Raw genomic sequence first — 20,562 nt, forward strand, 5'->3', positions numbered from 1 at the left:
ACCAAATTTTGATGATCCGAGCCACTCAATGTGATCAGAACGTGATTTTAAGGGTACTCGCGAGAAATCAGCAAAAAAAATGACCGGGAAAGGCTTGATCCGAACAGTTTCGAACAGTTTTTTATTAAACGATTTAAATAAAAACTGTTCAAATCAAGCATTTCCATGTCATATTTTTTGCTAATTTCTCGCGGGCATCCTTAAAATCACATTCTGCACACATTGAACAGTTTGGATCATAAAAATTTGATCGGGAACTATGAGATTGAGATTTGGGGTATTTTTTTAGGTATTTTTTGGGGTGTCCCTTGAACCATCCCGATATATATATACACACACACATACATATACAGTTCTTCTCCCGTGAGAGGGTCCTCGTTTTAGTTAAAATACGGACCTCATTTCCCCATTGAATTTTGATGATCCAAGCCGCTCAATGTGTTCAGAACGTAATTTTAAGAGTACCCTCGAGAAATCAACAAAAAAAATGACCGGAAAAGGATTCATCCGATCAGTTCCGAATAGTTTTTTATTGAACGATTCAAATAAAAATTGCTCAAATCAAGCCCTTCCTGGTCTTTTTTTTGGGTGATTTTTTACAAAGGCCTTGTAAATCACGTTCTGATTACATTGAGCAGCTCGGATCATTGAAATTTGATCTGAAAATAAGAAAAATGAGGAGGTCCGCATAAAATAAGGACCCCCTCACGAGCGACAAACTATATATATATATATACACACACACACACACGAAACTAGTCCAGTTTTTTAAGTGCATATTGTTCCTATTTCCGAAAAATTTTAAGAACAGATTATGAAATTCTAGCTTCTAAAAATCTGCAGTGGAGTATTTGCTGCAGATTCTTGAAGCAACTTCTAAAAATCACCAGCTTTTTAACATGTCCTTTTAAGAAGCTGTGATTAGTGAACAGACAAAAATATTCATTGCCCTTCTAATAAAATTAACCTTGTCAAGGACAAAATAGACTCTTTCCCAACAAAAATATTATTTTCCAGCTTTTACAGGAAACACTACTCTTGAATAAACAATCTCAAATCTCTATAATCTCTGTAATACTAAATACGAAATTATATTGTGAAACATTCTAAATTGGGTAATTGTTGGTATTATATTAATTCATTGACTTGATGAGTATTTTAGAAAGAAATGTGCAGTTTCACCCAATTCGTTGTTTGTATCGTAATCCTATTAATGTAGGATTGTACTTTGGTTTTAATTGGACTTCCTTGGCGGGCGGTATCATCCATCATTTGAAGATTAGTTAAGGTGCACGTAAATTGACTAAAACACTCCGAATTAAAAAAGTGCTTATAATAATTGGGAAGAAAAATGCTAAAGTAGCCATCAAACTGTTCATAAGGTTTAAAAAGTATGAGTTCTAACATATGAAAAAATTTAGTACGAGTATTAATTAAGTACACCAAAATATATGACATGTTTATCGTAATTGCATCCTATCAATTTTTTCCTCCAAAGAGCGTTTAGTGGGATTAACGTAGTAACAACTTCATTGTCCTGATATTCTTATAGGCACGGGATTTTCCAACTACAGAGTGGATGGGCGGATGGGCCTGCATATGTAACACAATGTCCGATATTCCCTGGAAACAAATACACATACAAATTCACCATCATAGGACAAGAAGGGACCCTTTGGTGGCATGCCCACTATGGGTACCTTCGTGCAACTGTATATGGGGCGCTAATCATCCGACCGAGAATGGGTAACTTGTACGCGTTCCCAAAACCTTCCGAAGAATTCCCAATTATTTTAGGTGCTTTGCAAACCCTTCTATTTATTCCGAGTCAAATTTTATTAAGCTTCGTAGTTTATGAATCCATGACAGAACACATAATAATTAACTAGTCTAACACGTAATAGTACTTACGATGTAACTCAATTCAGAATTAAAAGAATGAGAAAGTCTGCACACATACATTTGTGTCCATAGATTCCGACGATACTGTGCCTCTAACCGTTCAATGTACGTAGCCCCACAAAATAATGAGGGATTCACGTTAGTCGGACAATTCTGATCACATCCATGCACATAAGTATTGTAGCTGCACGTGTAGTATTGCACCCTTGATAAAATGTGTTTCTATACGATCGAAATTAACCAGTCTAGTATTAACTGGTATTAAATGAATAAAAGTTTTCTACCTCAATAAATACCTTTAGATTTCAAGAAAGTATTGGAAAATTTTACAGTATTTATCAATTAAATTGCAACTGCAGGAGAGTGGTGGAATACTAGTGTTATTGACGTCGAGAACGAAGCACTTGCCACTGGTGGAGCGCCTAACATTTCCAATGCTTTCACCATCAACGGTCAGCCTGGTGATCTATATTCATGCTCATCAGAAGGTAATTGATAATGATATTAACAGAAAATGAATTACAAACATATATTTATTCACACAGATAAGATAATGACATTTTAGAAATTGCAAGTGGTTACTTTTGTTTCAAATAAGGAAAGAAAAAAAAAGTACTCCAAAGGAGCAAAATAATATGTACGATAAATCTAAGTACACAAAAAATGTACCCCGAAATTATCCAAAAAGTGAATCTGTAGCGTTGATTTATTTTCTAAAATGAATGTGGACCGCATATGTAACTTTTCGGGATACATTTCCTATGTACCTAGCATTGCTCAACGTGATATGTACCAGTACACATGACATTTATACTCAATGACGAGAATCAAATTGCGTATTGATTATCTAGCAAGATTAAGAACAAATTACATTTTGAACATATGTGGATTTTTTTTTTCCTGTGTTTAGACACATATAAGCTGAAAGTTGTACAAGGAGAAACATATCTCTTGCGCATCATCAACGCTGCGCTCAATACCCAGCTCTTCTTCAAGATAGCGAACCACACAATGACAGTTGTTGCCGTGGATGCCTGTTACACCAACCCGATGGTCACCGACACCATCGTCATGGCTCCCGGCCAGACCGTCGATGCACTACTCACCGCCGACCAACCACTAGCCTCCTATTACATGGCGGCACATGCCTACGACAGCGTGGGAGGTGTATACGATTCCACAAACACCACCGGGATTATCGTGTATGAAAATGCGACATCGTCAACCCCATTGATGCCTACCTTACCTGACTTTGACGACACTTCTTTGGCCTTCCAATTCTATTCAAATTTGACGAGCCTAATGAGTGGGCCTTATTGGGACCCCGTCCCAGTCGAAATCGACCAGTACATGTTTGTGACGGAAGGCTTGGGCCTTGCACCTTGCGGATCGAACAGTGCTTGTGAGGGTCCTTTAGGGCTCGAATTTGCCGCGAGCATGAACAACGAATCTTTCGAGCTTCCTACTAAGTTATCAATGTTACAAGCGTTTTTCTACAATGTCAGTGGGATCTACACCACCGATTTTCCTAGTAATCCACCGTTGGAGTTCAACTACACGGACTCAAGCAACGCTTTGAATACATCGCTCGTGATGACGACTAAGTCGACGAGGGTTATGAAATTGAAGTATAATTCTACGGTTCAGATTGTGTTTCAGAACACGGCGTTGGTGGGGACGGAGAACCACCCGATACATTTGCACGGGTTTAACTTTTATGTTCTGGCACAAGGGTTTGACAATTACAACGATGTAACTGGGCCTGAATCATTCAATCTCATCAATCCGCAAAAACGCAATACCATTGGAGTGCCTGTTGGAGGGTGGGCCGTCATTAGATTTGTGGCAAATAATCCTGGTACGTTTTCACTATTTAATTTTCATAACTGGATTATTTACTGTACGGTTACATTGAATAATTCGTCTGCCCTATATTGTTTGCTTGATCTTTCTCACGGAGTACAATTGCGCACATTGTATAAAATTATAAATAGACATCGATCATCTACTGTCACAAACGCCTATGGTACATGCTCATGAACCAGTAGAAAATGAAGCAATAGCTTCAATGAAAAGTGAGCCTTGTGTCCCAACCTCTTGACATCGTATGTCACTCCGGACTCGAAAAAGACAAAAACAAACAAAACTCGTTGGCAAGTAGTTGTCAACGAGATCACAGAGGAATACAATACAAATACATCCGCTATCCCTCCTTAGAAAAGGCCCAAAATAGGGAAGGGTATAAATAGCCCAGCATTAATTAGTGATGGACTGTCTAACAATAAGTAATTCACTAGCGATTTTTATTACTCTTAATTTTAGTTATTTTTAATTTGTCAACTACAATAAAATAAGTAATGTTAATTAAACTAATTAGTCAGTAACTTATGAGAATAGCTTATATGGATTGCGAATTAATTGGATATACTTATTCATAGGTTTTGAAATTTTGATGGCTACTGTAGGTGTATGGATTATGCATTGTCACTTGGATGCGCACTTGTCGTGGGGCCTGGCGACTGCTTTTGTTGTTGAGAACGGGCCCACATTGTCGACATCTTTGCCTCCTCCTCCACCAGATTTACCCCTTTGTTCGTTTTATGCTAAGCAAAGAAGACAATTTGCCAAGAGGGAGGATGATGCCAAAACTTCAGTGCATGAAAGACTTGTACCCTGTGCAAGGTACAACACTCTTATGCACTAGAGTTTGGGCATTAAAAACAAGTTTTGGCTGATTAGTGAAATACCCTTTTTTTTTTGTGTGTGTGTGGCCGATTTAGCTCTTGGCCATTTTTTTCCCCCCCCCAAAGTTGCTATGGTTCTCCCTGGGAGCTTGTGGTGTGATTGTAAAATATGTGGTTTTGGGTTTTTTTTTTTGTATAAAATCAAATATCCATAAAAAAAAGAAGTTACATGGATTAAAAGATCTACCCAATTGTTAAGATCTTCATTACCATGTATCTACATCGATCTTTCCGTATTGAGACCCAAACCCATTACTCAACCGTTGCCCGTTGATTGTTTTGCAATCACCGAGCAACAATCGACTTTGTTTGACGGAGGGGAGCACATTTGGGACATGGAGGCCTAAGAGAGGTAAACTGCAAGGCTGCGGCAACCTGGTGATTTTGGTGTGACCACATGGATGCGTTGATATCTTGATTGTGGAAGGAGATGCTAATAATATGTGAAAGCAATGATGTAATTTTAGTTTTTTTCGTTTCCCCTGCCAAGGGACAAAACACTGGCAAGCAGTGGCGAAGAAAGGATTTTAATATGGGGTTGGCTTAGTAAACAGATTTTTGTTATCGTAACGTATACTTATTATATCATAAAGTTTTTTCTTTCTGATGCATTACATTTGTACATTGAAATGATTATTGTCTAATGTAGTTAAAAGAATATTATGTTGATACTCTTGATGTGGTACTTTGTTTCGTAAGTTTTTATAAATTTCCGTTTGATCGAAAAAAAGAAGTTAAAGAATACCAATCATTTTGTTTTTTTTCTTCTTCCTTAGACTACCTTAATAGTCACGTGCTTATTTTTAATCGGTTCTGCTAACAAGTGTCCTGGTGCACAAGTTAAGGTGTAATAAATATGAAACTAGCAAAGACCCGTGTTATGCACAGAGGTATCACGTAAGTTTATAGAAGTGTGGAACACTGAGGGGTTTTTTTCGTCCCTGTTTTTAAATATAGTTAGTTTTCCTTTCTTTGGGAAAATAACCATCAAACTTTAAACCTTTATGTGCAACAACTAAGAATTTGATTCAACTGAATAAAGTAAGAACGGAGAGGTTAAATTCTAAAAAATGTTGCTTGTGAGGTTAAATTCTACTGTAAAAAAATGTTCCTTGTACCTCATCCAACGTTTTAACCTTTTACTTTCAAAAAATAAATCACTGTGTAAATAGTGTCATCACATCTGAATAGTTCTAAGCTTACATCAATTCTTGCGACAGCCATGTGAGTTCAAAATAACCTAAAAATCACGAAATAGATGGGTTCCCTTTTAACAAAGAACTCTTGGTACATAAGATATATTTTGAGGAAAATAAACGAATAAAGGGGTTTCCAAGCAACAAATGAGCAGAGTATTGTAGTGTCAATCTTTTTAGCGTTTTTAATACAAAAGATGAAATGGATAAATTAACACCTAAATAAACGAAATTAATTATATATATGGCTTAGATCAAATCAATATGGCATTGACATTGGACATATAAGCATAAAAGGTACTTTGTAGAAATACTACTCATTGATCAATGTTTTGCATGTTTTTTTTTTTCGGCAAACAAAACTTTTTATAAAAAACTCGAAAGGGATACATCGAGGTGGAACATCAAAAGTAGACAATGCTTATGAGGTTAAACAAAAGAAGAGTAAAGGGAGCAAGACAGAACAAAACAAACATCCAATAGGGAGTTCGAAATGGAACCACTCCTCAGTCATACACTACTCATTCACCTTTCTAATTCTATCAAGGAAGCCCTTAAAATCCTCCACTGTGTACACCTTAATATCGAACTTCACCTTAATTCACATCGCAACTCTGGTTTTGATCATCTTACCTACTTTCCTTATTCTTTTGTGCATATTCCATATTTATTGCACCTTAACAATTGCGCATATATATTCCATATTTATTACATCTTAATTTGTTCCCCAGGAGCATTTAGCATTTGTCATTTTTTATGTATGGTGATTAGCACCTAAGATTGTAAGATCGTGGTGTTAAAAGTTCCCCAGCTTGTGGCGTTTTTATTTATTGTCATCGTTTTTATGTGATTTTACTCGTAAGGTAGTTTGTTAAGTGTTTCAGATAAAATGCCCTCAAAAGGCGTATTTTGATCACGAGCCTAATTCTCAAGAAAGTTCAAGTATCCGAGCCCGGTGGCACTTCTGCCAGGATGGCCTAAGAGCGAAGGCGTGAGGCGTTGGGCAAGCCGTTGAGGCGTCGGGTGTCAAGTCTGAGAGGCTGGCCTTAAGACCTGGAGATAAGCTTCCCGTATCGATACAGCTTTAAGCTGTATCAATACACGTTTGTTTAGTGGGAGATCAGAAAAGGTTGTATCGATACGGCCTTAATCCGTATCGATACGGGATCACTACGGGGAAATAGCCCTTTTCAACTTAGCAGCGTGGTATCGATACTTTGCTTAATCCGTATCGATACCAAGAGTCTTCGACTAGATATTTGTTGCTTTCTGGACTTTTCACTTTTGGAAGAGTTGCCTTTATTGGTATGCTTTCTAAATATTTGATGAGAGCGAAACCCATTTTGTATAAATAGGGGCTTCATCTCCCTCTTTTGATAGCTAGCACATTATTAATTTTAGTGTTTCCTCTATTAATGCTCTTTAAGTTTTTTCAAGTGTAATTTCCTTAGAACTCAAGTAAGTCTTTATCGTTTATTGTTTTCTCGTTTATTAAAGTTGTTCGTACGGATTAGATCCTTTATAATATTAAGTTTGTTTTCGTTTTTATCGGTTAAAAATCATGTCTCGTTTTTATGCTTTTTTTATGCTTTAGCTATGTGCGAGTAGTCGATAGGCTAAGTCTCAGGGTAATCTTTCCCGAGGACTTAGGTGGTTACTTGGTTCTCAAGCCCTCGAGCTTAAAAGCAAGACTTTTCGGAATAGAGCTTAACTTGCATTTTTGGTCTAAACAAAGGGGTGTTAACTCCTTGGTAAGGCGTTTAGCCAAGCAGTCTTGGCAAGTGCTTTATCGAGGGCTCGTGGCCTCCTATGGTATTGATAAATGTTAGAAACAAGTTAGCTCGTCTCCGGCAAATCACACGTTACGATAAACGTAATCTTTTAAAGTTAAATCTTCCGGGCGAGAGCACGCGGTCGTGACCCTTGCCTGAGTTATAATTGAGAACCAGTAAATGCCTTTGTTAAGGGATAGACAATCCCTAGACTTGCCTCTTTTAAAAGTTAATCTCATTTCTAGTCTTTCGTTTTTAACATTTTCACCGTTTAAAGCAAAAAATCAAGTTGGCTGTCTTAAACGCCAAAATCCACCATTCAACACCAACAATCCGATTAAGCTATTTCCGAATTTCCTGTGGTACGATCCCGGTCTTACCGGTTTACTATGCTACCGACGATCTAGCCCTACGCTTGGGATTTTCTCAACGTTATATTTGAAGGCGAGGTTGTGGCAGTAAGCATATGGAAGAAATTGAGAAATGAAAATATAAAATAACTGGTTTTTATTAAATTAAATCAAACCAAAATTTTTAAGATTATAAGTAGCTATACACGAATAATTATGAACAATATTCAAAATCAGATATATATATATATATATATATATATATATATATATATATATATACAATATAAAAGATTAAAAAACTCGGAGAGCTCAGGGAGACAGGGTCACAACATAGCTCCCGCCCCTCTGCTGACAAGGGAGGTCACTGTGATTTTCAAAAGGTGAGGGAGGTATTGTGTTGAAGACAAACAACATGGGAGGCATGTGGGATTCACCCAAAAAGAAAACCTAGTTACTACTATAATACTATCAAACAAATCATCAAATACTGTAGGTCTAACATGTGTTATTGTCAAACCTCGTTAATACATTTTTTAGTTTGAGATTACTGACTCTGGCTATCAAACAAATCACTGCCTGTGCTTAGACAGCTGGGCTGGTGAATTTCCTAATCCTTGGCAGACCTGGTCCCCCCCCCTCTCTCTCTCTCTCTCTCTCTCTCTCTCTCTCTCTCTCTAATATTATTTGCGATGAAAAGAGATCTGAGACTTATGTACAGTAGTATATATACAAACATGAAACTCGGTCCAAATTTTTAAATGCAATATTTCTAATACTAAGTTCGAGATTATGTGGTGAAACATTCTAGCTAAGATTGGCCAATCGTTGACTAGCTTAGTTAGCATTTAGAAAGAAATGTAGAGTATTTTTTTGAAATCGCCCAACGTTGCTAGTTATAGTACTTTTTTTGCGGATCAAACCTGACATTCTTTTTATCTATTTTTTTTTTGAACAGCAAAAAAGATGTCGTTCTTTAATCACAATGCATGCATTGAGGTCAAATAACATATTCATCTCTCTCTCTCTCTCTACAATGCCAGATTATGATCAAAATGCTTTTGTCACACATTAGAGAGTTTCAAAATGTGGTCTATTGCAGCATTCGTCGTCTCTATTAACATTCAGTGCCGTCATCAGGAATAAAACCGACAAGGCAAACACAATGAAAAAATTCCTCAAAAACCAGAATAGAATCCCCCCCCCCCCAATGCAAATGCTAACTAGCTTATTGATCATCCAATTATGTGTCGAGATATGGGGACATGCCGAAATACGTATGTGACCCGTCGCATGGCGTTTCTATTATACAGGCCGTATCAATATGGTTTTGATTTTCGCACTCCCCTTTAAAATGTGGTTAACAATTTGTGGAGTGTGAAAATCACTCCCCGACACACACACACACGTGAATGTCTTTCTCCCGCCATGTCGATGTCTCCGTGCTTTAATTAAGAACTTCGGTGTCCGTACGTGTCTGTGCTACATAGATGTCATCCATCCCTCATAAGTTATTCACCCATTCATTTGCGTTATGGATATTTCACATGATTCACAGTTAAAACGCTCTCTCAATAGTCTGTCTATAGGAGTTATGTTTAACAAGTAAAGTCCATGCCGAAATGAAGGGAAAATTATTCAATACTTTCGGTGTATACTCCTTCCCCTCACGTAACATTTGGGGTCTACACGGGACCCATATGTTATGTGAGAGGTGAGAGAGTATACACCGGGAGTACTCAATATTAATTACATACCCGAATGAAGAGCAAGTAAATTTCTTGATAAATACTATGATGTCTTCCGATTTTAAACCATATATTTACAAAATTTACATTATTAAAAGAACTCCCAAAATGCAGGGCGCCCATATGCTAGCTCGTTCAAATAACTTAGGTTTTTTCTTGGTAGTTTACAACCTCTAAATATATAAACACCTCTCTTGCTTCGATTTTGGCGTACAAGTTAATTAGATTGTTTGATTTTCCCATACATGGGACGCCCTATGTTGCTGTTGGGATTTGCTTTGGCCCTTTCGGCTTATTGTTCTTCAGTGGCCTCTGCTGAAATCGTTGAGCATTGCTTTCATGTAAATCCAATCACTTTTGGCTTTATTTTTAATTCTTGTAATTTCTCATTCCCTCGTTCTTCGTTTTTATTTATTTTATTTGATGTAAAGTGTTTTTAAATCATAATAATTAAGAAATCGATCTTGTGTCTTCAATGCAAGTTTGTTTATAGTCGCAAAGTGAAAATCTTGGAGCATACGAATCTTGAGATATGATTTTGCGACTAGAAATGTATTGGATTGGAAGACATTTTTTTGAAAAATATTTAGCCAGCGAATACACTTTCAAATTCCGGAAAATACACTTTTAAAGGAAACAGCAAGAGGGAAATGTAGCGAGTAGTTGTGTAGTACTTTTATTTTCTTCCAAAATATCAGACACAGACAAATACCTCCGTCCCAATTTAATTGTCATTTTTGGGAGTTCGTGCCATTTTTCAATTGATTATAACTTGTAATTTATAATGTTTTAGATGATTTTGAAAACATTGTATTATTGAACAAATTGAGATCTATCAAATAAGATCCATATTGAATATAAAATTTACTACCATTTTAAAAATATTACTAATTTTTTTATCCAGTTAAAATAAAATTGGAACGAGTAAATTGGGACGGAGGGAGTACATATTAACACACACATGCATATTATACACGCATTTAGGCATGTTTGGAAATGTAATGATCAATACAGTCAGTAAGTTTCTTATAAAATGATTTCCTTCCCCCCCCTTCAGGTGGGAAATCTAATTATCACCCGACTGTGCCAAGAACAAGTCATCACCGCTGTGAATGCCGCGCCCCCCCGCCCCCCCCTCTTCAGGTGGGAAATCTAATTATCACCTGACTGTGCCAAGAACAAGTCATCACCGCTGTGAATGCCGCCCCCCCCCCCCCCCCCCCCCCTTCAGGTGGGAAATCTAATTATCACCCGACTGTGCCAAGAACAAGTCATCACCGCTGTGAATGCACCCACCCCCTTCAGGTGGGAAATCTAACTATCACCTGACTGTCATCACCGCTGTGAATGAAGGGCTTTCTAATCTCCCTACAACATTACCATTCATTGGTAAGTATCAGGAGTCTATGACTATTTGAATTATTTACCGCCCTTGACTATAATTAATTTAACTAGGCATATAGTTCCAGCTGGTATTTGAATATTATAGACAACTGGCTCTTTCAACTTCTTCTTTTCGGGTTATAGAGAGTGTCCTAGGCCAGCTTGTGCGCACCATGGACCAAGCCCTACAGCTCTTCCCTACAGCCTGCGAAGAGCATTTAGTAGGATTAACGTCGTAACAACTTCATTTGTCCTGATATTCTTATAGGCACGGGATTTTTCAGCTACAAAGTGGATGGGCGGATGGGCCTGAATATGTAACCCAATACCCGATACTCCCTGGAAATAAATACATATACAAATTCACCATCACAGGCCAAGAAGGGACCCTTTGGTGGCACCCACTACCAGTGGCTTCGTGCAACTGTATATGGGGCGCTAATCATTCGACCGAGATTGGGTAACTCGTACGCATTCCCTAAACCTTCGGAAGAATTCCCAATTCTTTTAGGTGTGCATTCCAAACCCTTGTTATTCCAAGTCAAATTTTATAGAAAAACATAATATAACTAGTCTAACACGTAGTCCTTGCGGATGTAACTCATATTTATTTAGAATTAGAAAAACGAGAAAGTCTGCACATATAGATGTGTGTCCATCGATTCGGACGTAACTCATATTTATTTAGAATTAGAAAAACGAGAAAGTCTGCACATATAGATGTGTGTCCATAGATTCGGACGATACTGTGCCCCTAACCGTTCAACATACGTGACTCCCACAAAATAGTGAGGGGTTCACGTTAATCGGGTGAATCCATTCACATCCATATGCACATAAGTTTTGTAGCATTGCTCCATGGATAAAAAATGTATTCGGAATTAACCAGTCTGGTACGTATTAACTGAATCTACCACAATAAACACCTTAATTTGGATTTCAAGAAAGTATTGGAAAATTTTACAGTATCGATCAATTAAATTGCAATTGCATGCAGGAGAGTGGTGGAATACTAGTGTTTATGACGTCGAGAACCAAGCACTTGCCTATGGTGGTGGGCCAAACATTTCCAATGCTTTCACCATCAACGGTCAACCTGGTGATCTGTATTCATGCTCATCGGAAGGTGAGTGATAATATTGATATTATTATTAACAGAAAATGAATTACAAACATTTATTCACATGGATAAGATAATGACAGTTTTGAAATTGCAAGTGGCCACTTTTGTTTAAAATGAGAAGATACTCCAAAGGAGCAAAATACTAAGTAAACAATACGTACGTGATATGTCCCAATACACATGAGGTTTATACTCAATGATGGGAATTAAATTGTTTAGTGATCATCTAGCAAGATTAAGAACCACTTTCCTTTTCTAACGTATGTGGATTTTTTTCTGCGGTTAGGCAAAGCTGAAAGTTGTACAAGGAGAAATATATCTCTTGCGCATCATCAACGCTGTGCTCAATACCCTGCTCCTCTTCAAGATAGCAAACCACAACAATGATGGTCGTTGCTGTGGATGCCTGTTACACCAACCCAATGGTCACCGACACCATCGTCATAGCTCCTGGCTAGACGGTCGATGCACTACTCACCGCCGACCAACAACTAGCCTCCTATTACATGGCGGCACATGCCTACAACAGCGTGGGAGCTTTATACGATTCCACAAACGCCACAGGAATTATCGTGTACGAAAATGCGACATCATCAACCCCATTGATGCCGACCTTACCCAACTTCGATGACACTTCTTTGGCCTTCCAATTCTATTCCAATTTGACGAGCCTAATGAGCGGGCCTTATTGGGAGCCAGTCCCACTCACAATCGACAAACACATGTTTGTGACGGAAGGCTTGGGCCTCGTCTCTTGCGAATCGAATGCGACTTGTAAGAGTCCTTTAGGGCTTGGATTTGCTGCGAGCATGAACAATGAATCTTTCGAGATCCCTACTAAGTTATCGATGTTACAAGCGTTTTTCTACAATATTAGTGGGATATACACCACCGATTTTCCTAGTAATCCACTGTTGGAGTTCGACTACACGGACGCAGGCAACGCTTTGAATGCATCGCTCGTGATGACAACAAAGTCGACGAGGGCTACGTATTTGAAGTACAATTCTATGGTTCAGATTGTGTTTCAGAACACAGCATTCGTGGGGAAAGAGAATTAACCACCCGATACATTTGCACGGGTTTGACTTTTATGTTTTGGCCCAAGGGTTTGGCAATTATGACTCCGTAACTGGGCCTGAATTGTTCAATCTCGTCAATCCACAAAAACGCAATACCATTGGAGTGCATGTTGGAGGGTGGGCCGTCATTAGATTTGTGACAAATAATCCTGATATATTTTTCGCTATTGGATCTTTAGACCGATTTAGTTTCCATAACTTAATTATTTATTGTACTGTTATATTAAATAATTCCTTTGTCCTATTTTGTTTGCTTGGTGTTACATCTTTGGATTCAAAAATTCTTTGCCCTCTTTGGAAAGTCCAAGAAGAAGTGGGTAAGTTTCCACCAATTAACCCTCACCATGAGTAATTAAAGTAGGAGAAAATTTCTTTTATATCCCTTCGATTTTGACCAAAAATTTATTTTGGTTATTCATCTTTTAATTTCGGCATAAAAATACGTCGACTTTTCAATTTTTTTCAATGTTATCCTTTAGGAATATATACATATATACATGAAAAATAGGGTGTCGGATGCCGTTGATTCCCGCGTCAGCCCCCTCGTTTTTTTTTATAGAATTTTTGGACAACTCGGATCGGCCGTCCGGTGGCCGGAGACTTTCCGGCGGGGCCGTTGGTTCCTATAGCAGGACTCAAAGAAAACGGATTCCTTCTAAAAGATGACATTGAAAAAAATTTGAAAGTCGAAGTATTTTTATGCCGAAATTAAAAGGTGAAGGACCAAAATGAATTTTTGGTCAAAGTCGAAGAGATAAAAAAAAAAAATTCCGTTAAAGTAGTTTTCAAGATAGAGAACAAGGGGAGATAATGGAAATCTCATTGGAGGGAGAATGCATGTCCCCTTTCAAATTGAGTTCCTCTACATAGCAAAGTACAAAATGGGATGGAAGTAGTAGCAAATAAAAATAAAATAAACAAATGAAACTATTTAGTCAGTCTCAAATGAAGTGGTCCGCATTTTAGTTCTCATTTCTCTCATTCTTCGATCGAATTTCGATGATCCGAGCCGCTTAATATGTTCAGAACGTGATTTTAAGGGTACTCATAATAAATCGGCAAAAAAAAAAAACCAGGAAAGGTTTCATCCGAGCAGTTTTTGTTTGAATCGTTCGATAAAAAAAAACTGTTTGGATGAAGCCCTTCCCGGTCATTTTTTTTTGCTGATTTCTCATAGTTATCCTTAAAATTACGTTCTGAACACATTGAGCGGTTCGGATCATTGAAATTTAATCGGAAAAGGGAGGTTCGTATTTTATTAAAATGAGATGGTCCTTACGAGAGACGGACTGTGTGTGTGTGTGTGTGTGTGTGTGTGTGTGTATATCGCACTTGGTTTCTTACTATATATTAAGAAAATAAAGTTTCACATTGCTGCTTGGGAGCAGGGCCAGCCTTGAGCCTAGGCCCCACCAGACGGTGACCCCCCCCCCCCCCCCCCCCCGGCCCCAAAATTAGGGCCCCCACCAATTATAAGTTAGTATACTACACTAAGAGTCCTTAGGCCCTAAATTTGTAACCAAAGCAAAATTAAGAGAAAATAACGGCCAAATACGTGTTTTGATAATTAATATCCGTCAAGGACATTTTCAGTATTAACAAATGTTCTTAACTTGTCCTTGATGGGTATAAATTATCAAAACATGTCCTGAGCTGTCATTTTCCCTAAAATTAACTGAGTGAGACCCCATTATAAAACAAGGCCCAAAAGAATTTTTCAGCCCAATTCGTAAATTCCTATGACAACTCCAAAAGGGAAAAAAAAAACCCACCCAACCCAATCGGCTTCTCCTCTCGCCTTCTCTAGTCTATCCCTGTCTCTCACACTTGGTTTCTTACTATTAAGAAAATAAAGTTTCACATTGCTGCTTGGGAGCAGGGCCAGCCTTGAGCCTAGGCCCCACCAGACGGTGACCCCCCCCCCCCCCCCCCCCCCCGGGCCCAAAATTAGGGCCCCCACCAATTATAAGTTAGTATACTACACTAAGAGTCCTTAGGCCCTAAATTTGTAACCAAAGTAAAATTAAGAGAAAATAACGGCCAAATACGTGTTTTGATAATTAATATCCGTCAAGGACATTTTCAGTATTAACAAATGTTTTTAACTTGTCCTTGATGGGTATAAATTATCAAAACATGTCCTGAGCCGTCATTTTCCCTAAAATTAACTGAGTGAGACCCCATTATAAAACAAGGCCCAAAAGAATTTTTCAGCCCAATTCGTAAATTCCTATGACAACTCCAAAAGGGAAAAAAAAAACCCACCCAACCCAATCGGCTTCTCCTCTCGCCTTCTCTAGTCTATCCCTGTCTCTCAGACTCTCACCCCTCCTTTCGCCTTCTCTAGTCTTTCTCTGTCTCTCACCTTCAAATTTCATCTCCTACAAGCTACAATCGTACTTATAGCTAGCCCTAACCCAATAAAGCCCCAAAATACTTTTAGCCCCTGCCTTTGAAGAGGTAAAAACGTGAATACAAGAATCGATTTTCGCGGCAAGAAATCAATCTAACATATATGGGCTTTGGGCATTTGTTTATGCTTTTGTGTTTTGCAAGTAGTATTTGTTTATGCATTTGGGAAGTTGAGAACTATTTGTTTAATTGCTCGAAAATAGGGTTAAAGCCATCAGCAATGTGATTTGTGATTTTGTGGAGTTTTGCTCTTGTTTTTTATTCATTCAGAAATATTTGCAAGTCTTGCAGGAAGTTGAGAACTATTTGTTTAATTGCTCGAAAATAGGGTTAAAGCCATTAGCAGTGTGATTTGTGATTTTGTGGAGTTATGCTCTTGTTTTTTATTCCTTCAGAAATATTTGCAAGTCTTGCAATGTTCAAGTGATACTTATTAGTTATTGTATTGTAATTTTTGTGATCTAGCAATATAAGTATTTGCAAGTCTTATATTTGGGACAATTTGTATCTTTTGAAAAATATTTTATTTGTAGATGTGAAGGGGCCCCAAATTAGTTGGTCACCTAGGGCCCCGGAAAACTCAGGGCCGGACTTGTTTGAGAGTGGAATGAGTGATTACTTAATAGTATTAGGAACCTCTTCATTACTTACTTAAGTACTAAGTCAGAGTAATAACTATTATAAGCGATAAGCACTTCTCCTCACCAGCCAAGCTTAATTAAGTACTAAGTCAGAGTAATTAATTACCCTAATAGCTAGATTACTACTTAAGTGAAGAAGAAATTAATCTGATTCTATCATTGATCTTTCTTAATTACGGATCGGAGTACAACTGCGCACATGGTACGTATAAATAGGCATCACCTAACACAAACACGTGAAACATCATGTTACTGACTAACTTCCTTAGCTAACTAAAGTGGTGTTCCAACTGCGCAGTAAAAAAAAATTTTGAAAAAAAAAGTTTTTCAAGTTTAAATATAATGAAAATGAAAAATAATTTTTTAATTTTTTTTGCACCGTTTAAAAGATCTCGATGAGATCTATCAAACAAGATCCATATTGGTAAAAAAATTATTTGCATGAACACATAATTTTTGAATTTAAAAAACCTTTTTTTTTCAAAATTTCTTTTTACTGGGCAGTTGGAACACCACCTAACTCTCCAACCAATCGACTCTTTAATACTACTTTATTCAGAACAACAATCCTACGATACATACTGATGACTAACCATTGCCTCTGCAGTTGAAAGTGGAGCAGTAGCTTCAGTGAAAATAACCTTATGTCCCAACCATATTTCACTCCGAACCCGAAAAAGAAAAAAAACAAAACTAGTTGGCAAACTGTCAACAAATTGATAATCATAGTCTTTTCTTCTTCTTTTTTTCCCCCTTTTCCCCTAGAACTTGTGCCTTGGCTCGGTGGTCTTGCCCCTTGGGTTAGAGTCCCGAGGGTGAGGTTGGGGGTTCGAGTTAACGGAGCAGAGGTCCCCTCTTATAGTAATCTAACTCACTGACCCTTCGATAGAAATAGTAGCAGCAATATATATATATATATATATATATATATATAGCATCCACAGACCCTTCGAAAGAAATACCATTGCTGCTGAATGTGAAGCATTAGCTTTATAAGTGATGGATTGTCTAACAATAAGTAATTCACTAAGGAATTTTTTTTTATTCTAAATAACACTTATTTTTTATACGTCAACTACAAGAAGTAATTAATGTTAAACGAATTGGTCCTTAACTTTATGAGAATAGCTTATATATATGGATTGCGAATTGGATACTTAATCATGGGTTTTTGATGCCAAGTGCAGGTGTATGGCTCATGCATTGTCACTTGGATGTGCACTTGCCGTGGGGTTTACTCACTGCTTTTGTTGTTGAGAACGGGCCCACACCGTCGACTTCTTTGCCTCCTCCACCAGATTTACCCCTTTGTTTGTTTTATGCTCAGCAAAGAAGAAAATTTACTAAGGCTCCGTTCCAGAATACCTTCTTAAAAAATAAGTACTTATTTTATATTTTCAAACTCAAAAATAATATAAATAAAAAATTATTTTTCAATTTTTTTTTCACCGTATAAAAGATCTCAATGAGATCTATCAAACAAGATCCATATTGATAGGAAAATTATTTACGTAAACAAATGATTTTTGAGCTTGAAATTGCCTTCTTAAAAAATAAGTACTTATTTCCGTTTTCGGAACGGGGCCTAAGAGGGAGGATGATGCCAAATCTGTTTTTGTTAATGCCAAAGCTTCAGTGCATGAAAGACATGTATCATGTGCAAGGTACAATACTCTTATGCACTAAAGTTTTTGCATGAAAAAAAAGTTTTGGCTGATTAGTGAAAAAAAATAAAAGCTACAAAATTATTATTTTTTCTGGCCGGTTTGGCTCTTGGCCTTTTTTTCATTTTTAAGTTGCTTTGATTCTTCCTGGTAGCTTGTGGTGTAATCAGTGATGCAGCCAACAAATGAAATCAGAGGGGGCCAAACTATGAAAAGAATTTTTGTTCGGTGATTTTTCAAGACTATAATTCCAGTCATTCAAGTTTTTTTTGAACGATTTTGCTAAATGGAAATTAATCTCAAGTATTGTTGCTATCATATCGTTCGAAAATATGCAGCGTCATTATCGCACGATCTCATTTAGATAATAAAAGAAATTGGATTTTATGGACTACCATTTATTAATTCTTAGAGCTACGAAAGAATGAAGTTGAAACTTACTTTAGCCATAGTTTATGATTCCTGAATGAAAAAAGTTGGTATTTAGAGCTTTAAGTAGTCAGCCAATAAAATATTGGTGTTCAAAACTTCCTCAATAATTAATTGACATACATGAAATATAAAACTTGTGTGAATAAGAATGATTAGTCCAGAAATACAAGAAGGTAAATATTAATTTGGGACCAGGCCGCAAGAGTGATTTATTGTGAATTTCCTAGCCATAGTATGGATGGACTGCCCTCAACCCGATCGGGGAAGTGAATAATCGAGCTGTACGTTTAAGCTGGCTCGAACAACCCTTACATTGAAAAAAAAATATGTATCATATGAAGAAAAAAAATATTGTGGGGTGTCCGGCCGGGCCCCTTAGTAGATCGGCCGCCAATTGGGTGTATGTAATACATATATATGTGTTGTTTGAACCCTGATGTTAGATCCGTATTTCTTGGGGTGAGCTAATATTATGAATTTTTCAGATCCTCAATTATTTCCAAGTGAATTTACGCGATTTCGGATCTTGTGCTTTTTTTTGTTTATTCTTTTTTTGGTTTGAAAAATGCCCAAAGGGCACTGACTTGACTTGTAAGTAAACATAAAACCGGTGGCCGGTAGTAGTTGGTGATAGCCTCCCTCGTGCTTTTCGGATGTGCTCATATTTTCGGATCAACTCATACATATCTTGATTAATTTTATGAACCCAATCCAACCACTGTACTCGTAGAGAGCGGATTAAATTTTGTATGAACTGACTCTAAAAGAATTGATAATACCTTGAGGCTTCGAACCCGAAATCTTCCGTAGGGTTTACCACAATTTCTGTTGTGCTGGTAGATTCCCTCGTGTTTTTCCATTTCTCTGTTGTGGTGTTTTCCTGTTGTAATGGTAGCTAGCTTGCCTTTTTTTGTTATTTTTTCAACTCTACTTGGGACAGGAGACTAAACTAGAAATTGATAGCGACAGCGTAACTCAGTGTGATTCTTATAAAAATAGGACGAATATATAAGATATTGACAGCAGTTGACAATTAATGTCCTATCTATTCTTTGAAAAAAGTGTTCTATCAATTCATACATAGCTTAACTGGAACTTGCAGGTGAACGGTGAGATTTGTTCCCCAAAATTAATTGAATTGTGTGTACCTCATTCGTGTTAGATTGTTACATCATATTTTCGTATCGACAGAGAAAAAAAATTCAAAAAAAAAGTAAAAACATATATAGACAAAAGGATTTTTTTTTTATTATTTAGAAACACAAACTTAACATATATATATGGATTAAACATTTATTGATTTAGCCAAGTCATGAGCAGCCTTGACTTCAGTTCTTGGGACCTTAGACACAGCTACAAACCTAAAATTTCAAGCCAAATTCAAAATATCAACAAAAACCGGTTGAACCAACACATGAGCATCTTCCACACGCCGAAGCCCGGCCACAAGCTGCAAACTATCCGAGCAAACATGAATCACATCCCAAATTTTCTCCTTCGCCCAGGCAAGCGCATAAAACACCGCCAACGCTTCCGTCATAAGTGCAGATGACGCAAAAACCTTCCGCACCCTTTCATTACGAACAATCCCACCCTCACCAAGCCACCGCTCCCTGAGTCGCATCCCTCTTCCAAGCAACTTCAACAACCATCTTCACAGCAGGCCCAATATCCTGCTCTTGCCCCCCGCCCCCCCGGCTCGCTAGCCGCCTCACACTCAAAAAACACATGCTCCACCGACTCGCTAGCCGCCTCACACTTTGACAAACATCCTCCTGCACCACACCACACCTCTCCTAGCCAGTGCATGCCACCTTAACCGGCAAAATCCTATGCACCATTTTCCACAGGAATAACGCAAATTTAGGGGACAAATTTAGACCACACACCTTTCTCCAAAAACCCTCCATCACATCTTCCTCCTGATTCCGCAAAACACAAGATACCGCTAAAAAAAATATGCCGTTTTAACTGAAAATCCCCCATTCTTGGATCTTATAAGGATTTTTTTCAAATTTAGTCTATATTTTCATATTTTTTCGATTCTTCTCATCAAGATTGAGACAAAAAAAATAATGGGTCCTGATTTATTTGTCCAATCTCCAGTTTCTAA

The 20,562-nt window shown here is 37.6% G+C and overlaps 1 protein-coding gene and 1 pseudogene across 2 annotated transcripts in view; both read left to right on the forward strand.

The window, feature by feature from the left end:
- The window catches only part of LOC131326583 (laccase-7-like), a 49,185-nt gene extending 44,001 nt beyond the window's left edge, over positions 1-5,184 (forward strand). For both annotated transcript variants that reach the window (XM_058359416.1, XM_058359415.1), the window contains exons 3-6: positions 1,553-1,797; positions 2,262-2,390; positions 2,813-3,760; positions 4,368-5,184. In XM_058359416.1, coding sequence (XP_058215399.1) covers positions 1,553-1,797; positions 2,262-2,390; positions 2,813-3,760; positions 4,368-4,606 — 1,561 coding nt within the window. In that variant the 3' untranslated portion in view covers positions 4,607-5,184. The remainder of the gene's footprint in view (positions 1-1,552; positions 1,798-2,261; positions 2,391-2,812; positions 3,761-4,367) is intronic.
- A 4,774-nt stretch (positions 5,185-9,958) lies between these two features.
- Positions 9,959-18,206, forward strand: LOC131327901 (laccase-7-like; annotated as a pseudogene).
- Positions 18,207-20,562: the final 2,356 nt, after the last annotated feature.

The sequence above is a fragment of the Rhododendron vialii genome, chromosome 5a, assembly GCF_030253575.1.
Source record: "Rhododendron vialii isolate Sample 1 chromosome 5a, ASM3025357v1".
Lineage (NCBI taxonomy): Eukaryota > Viridiplantae > Streptophyta > Magnoliopsida > Ericales > Ericaceae > Rhododendron > Rhododendron vialii.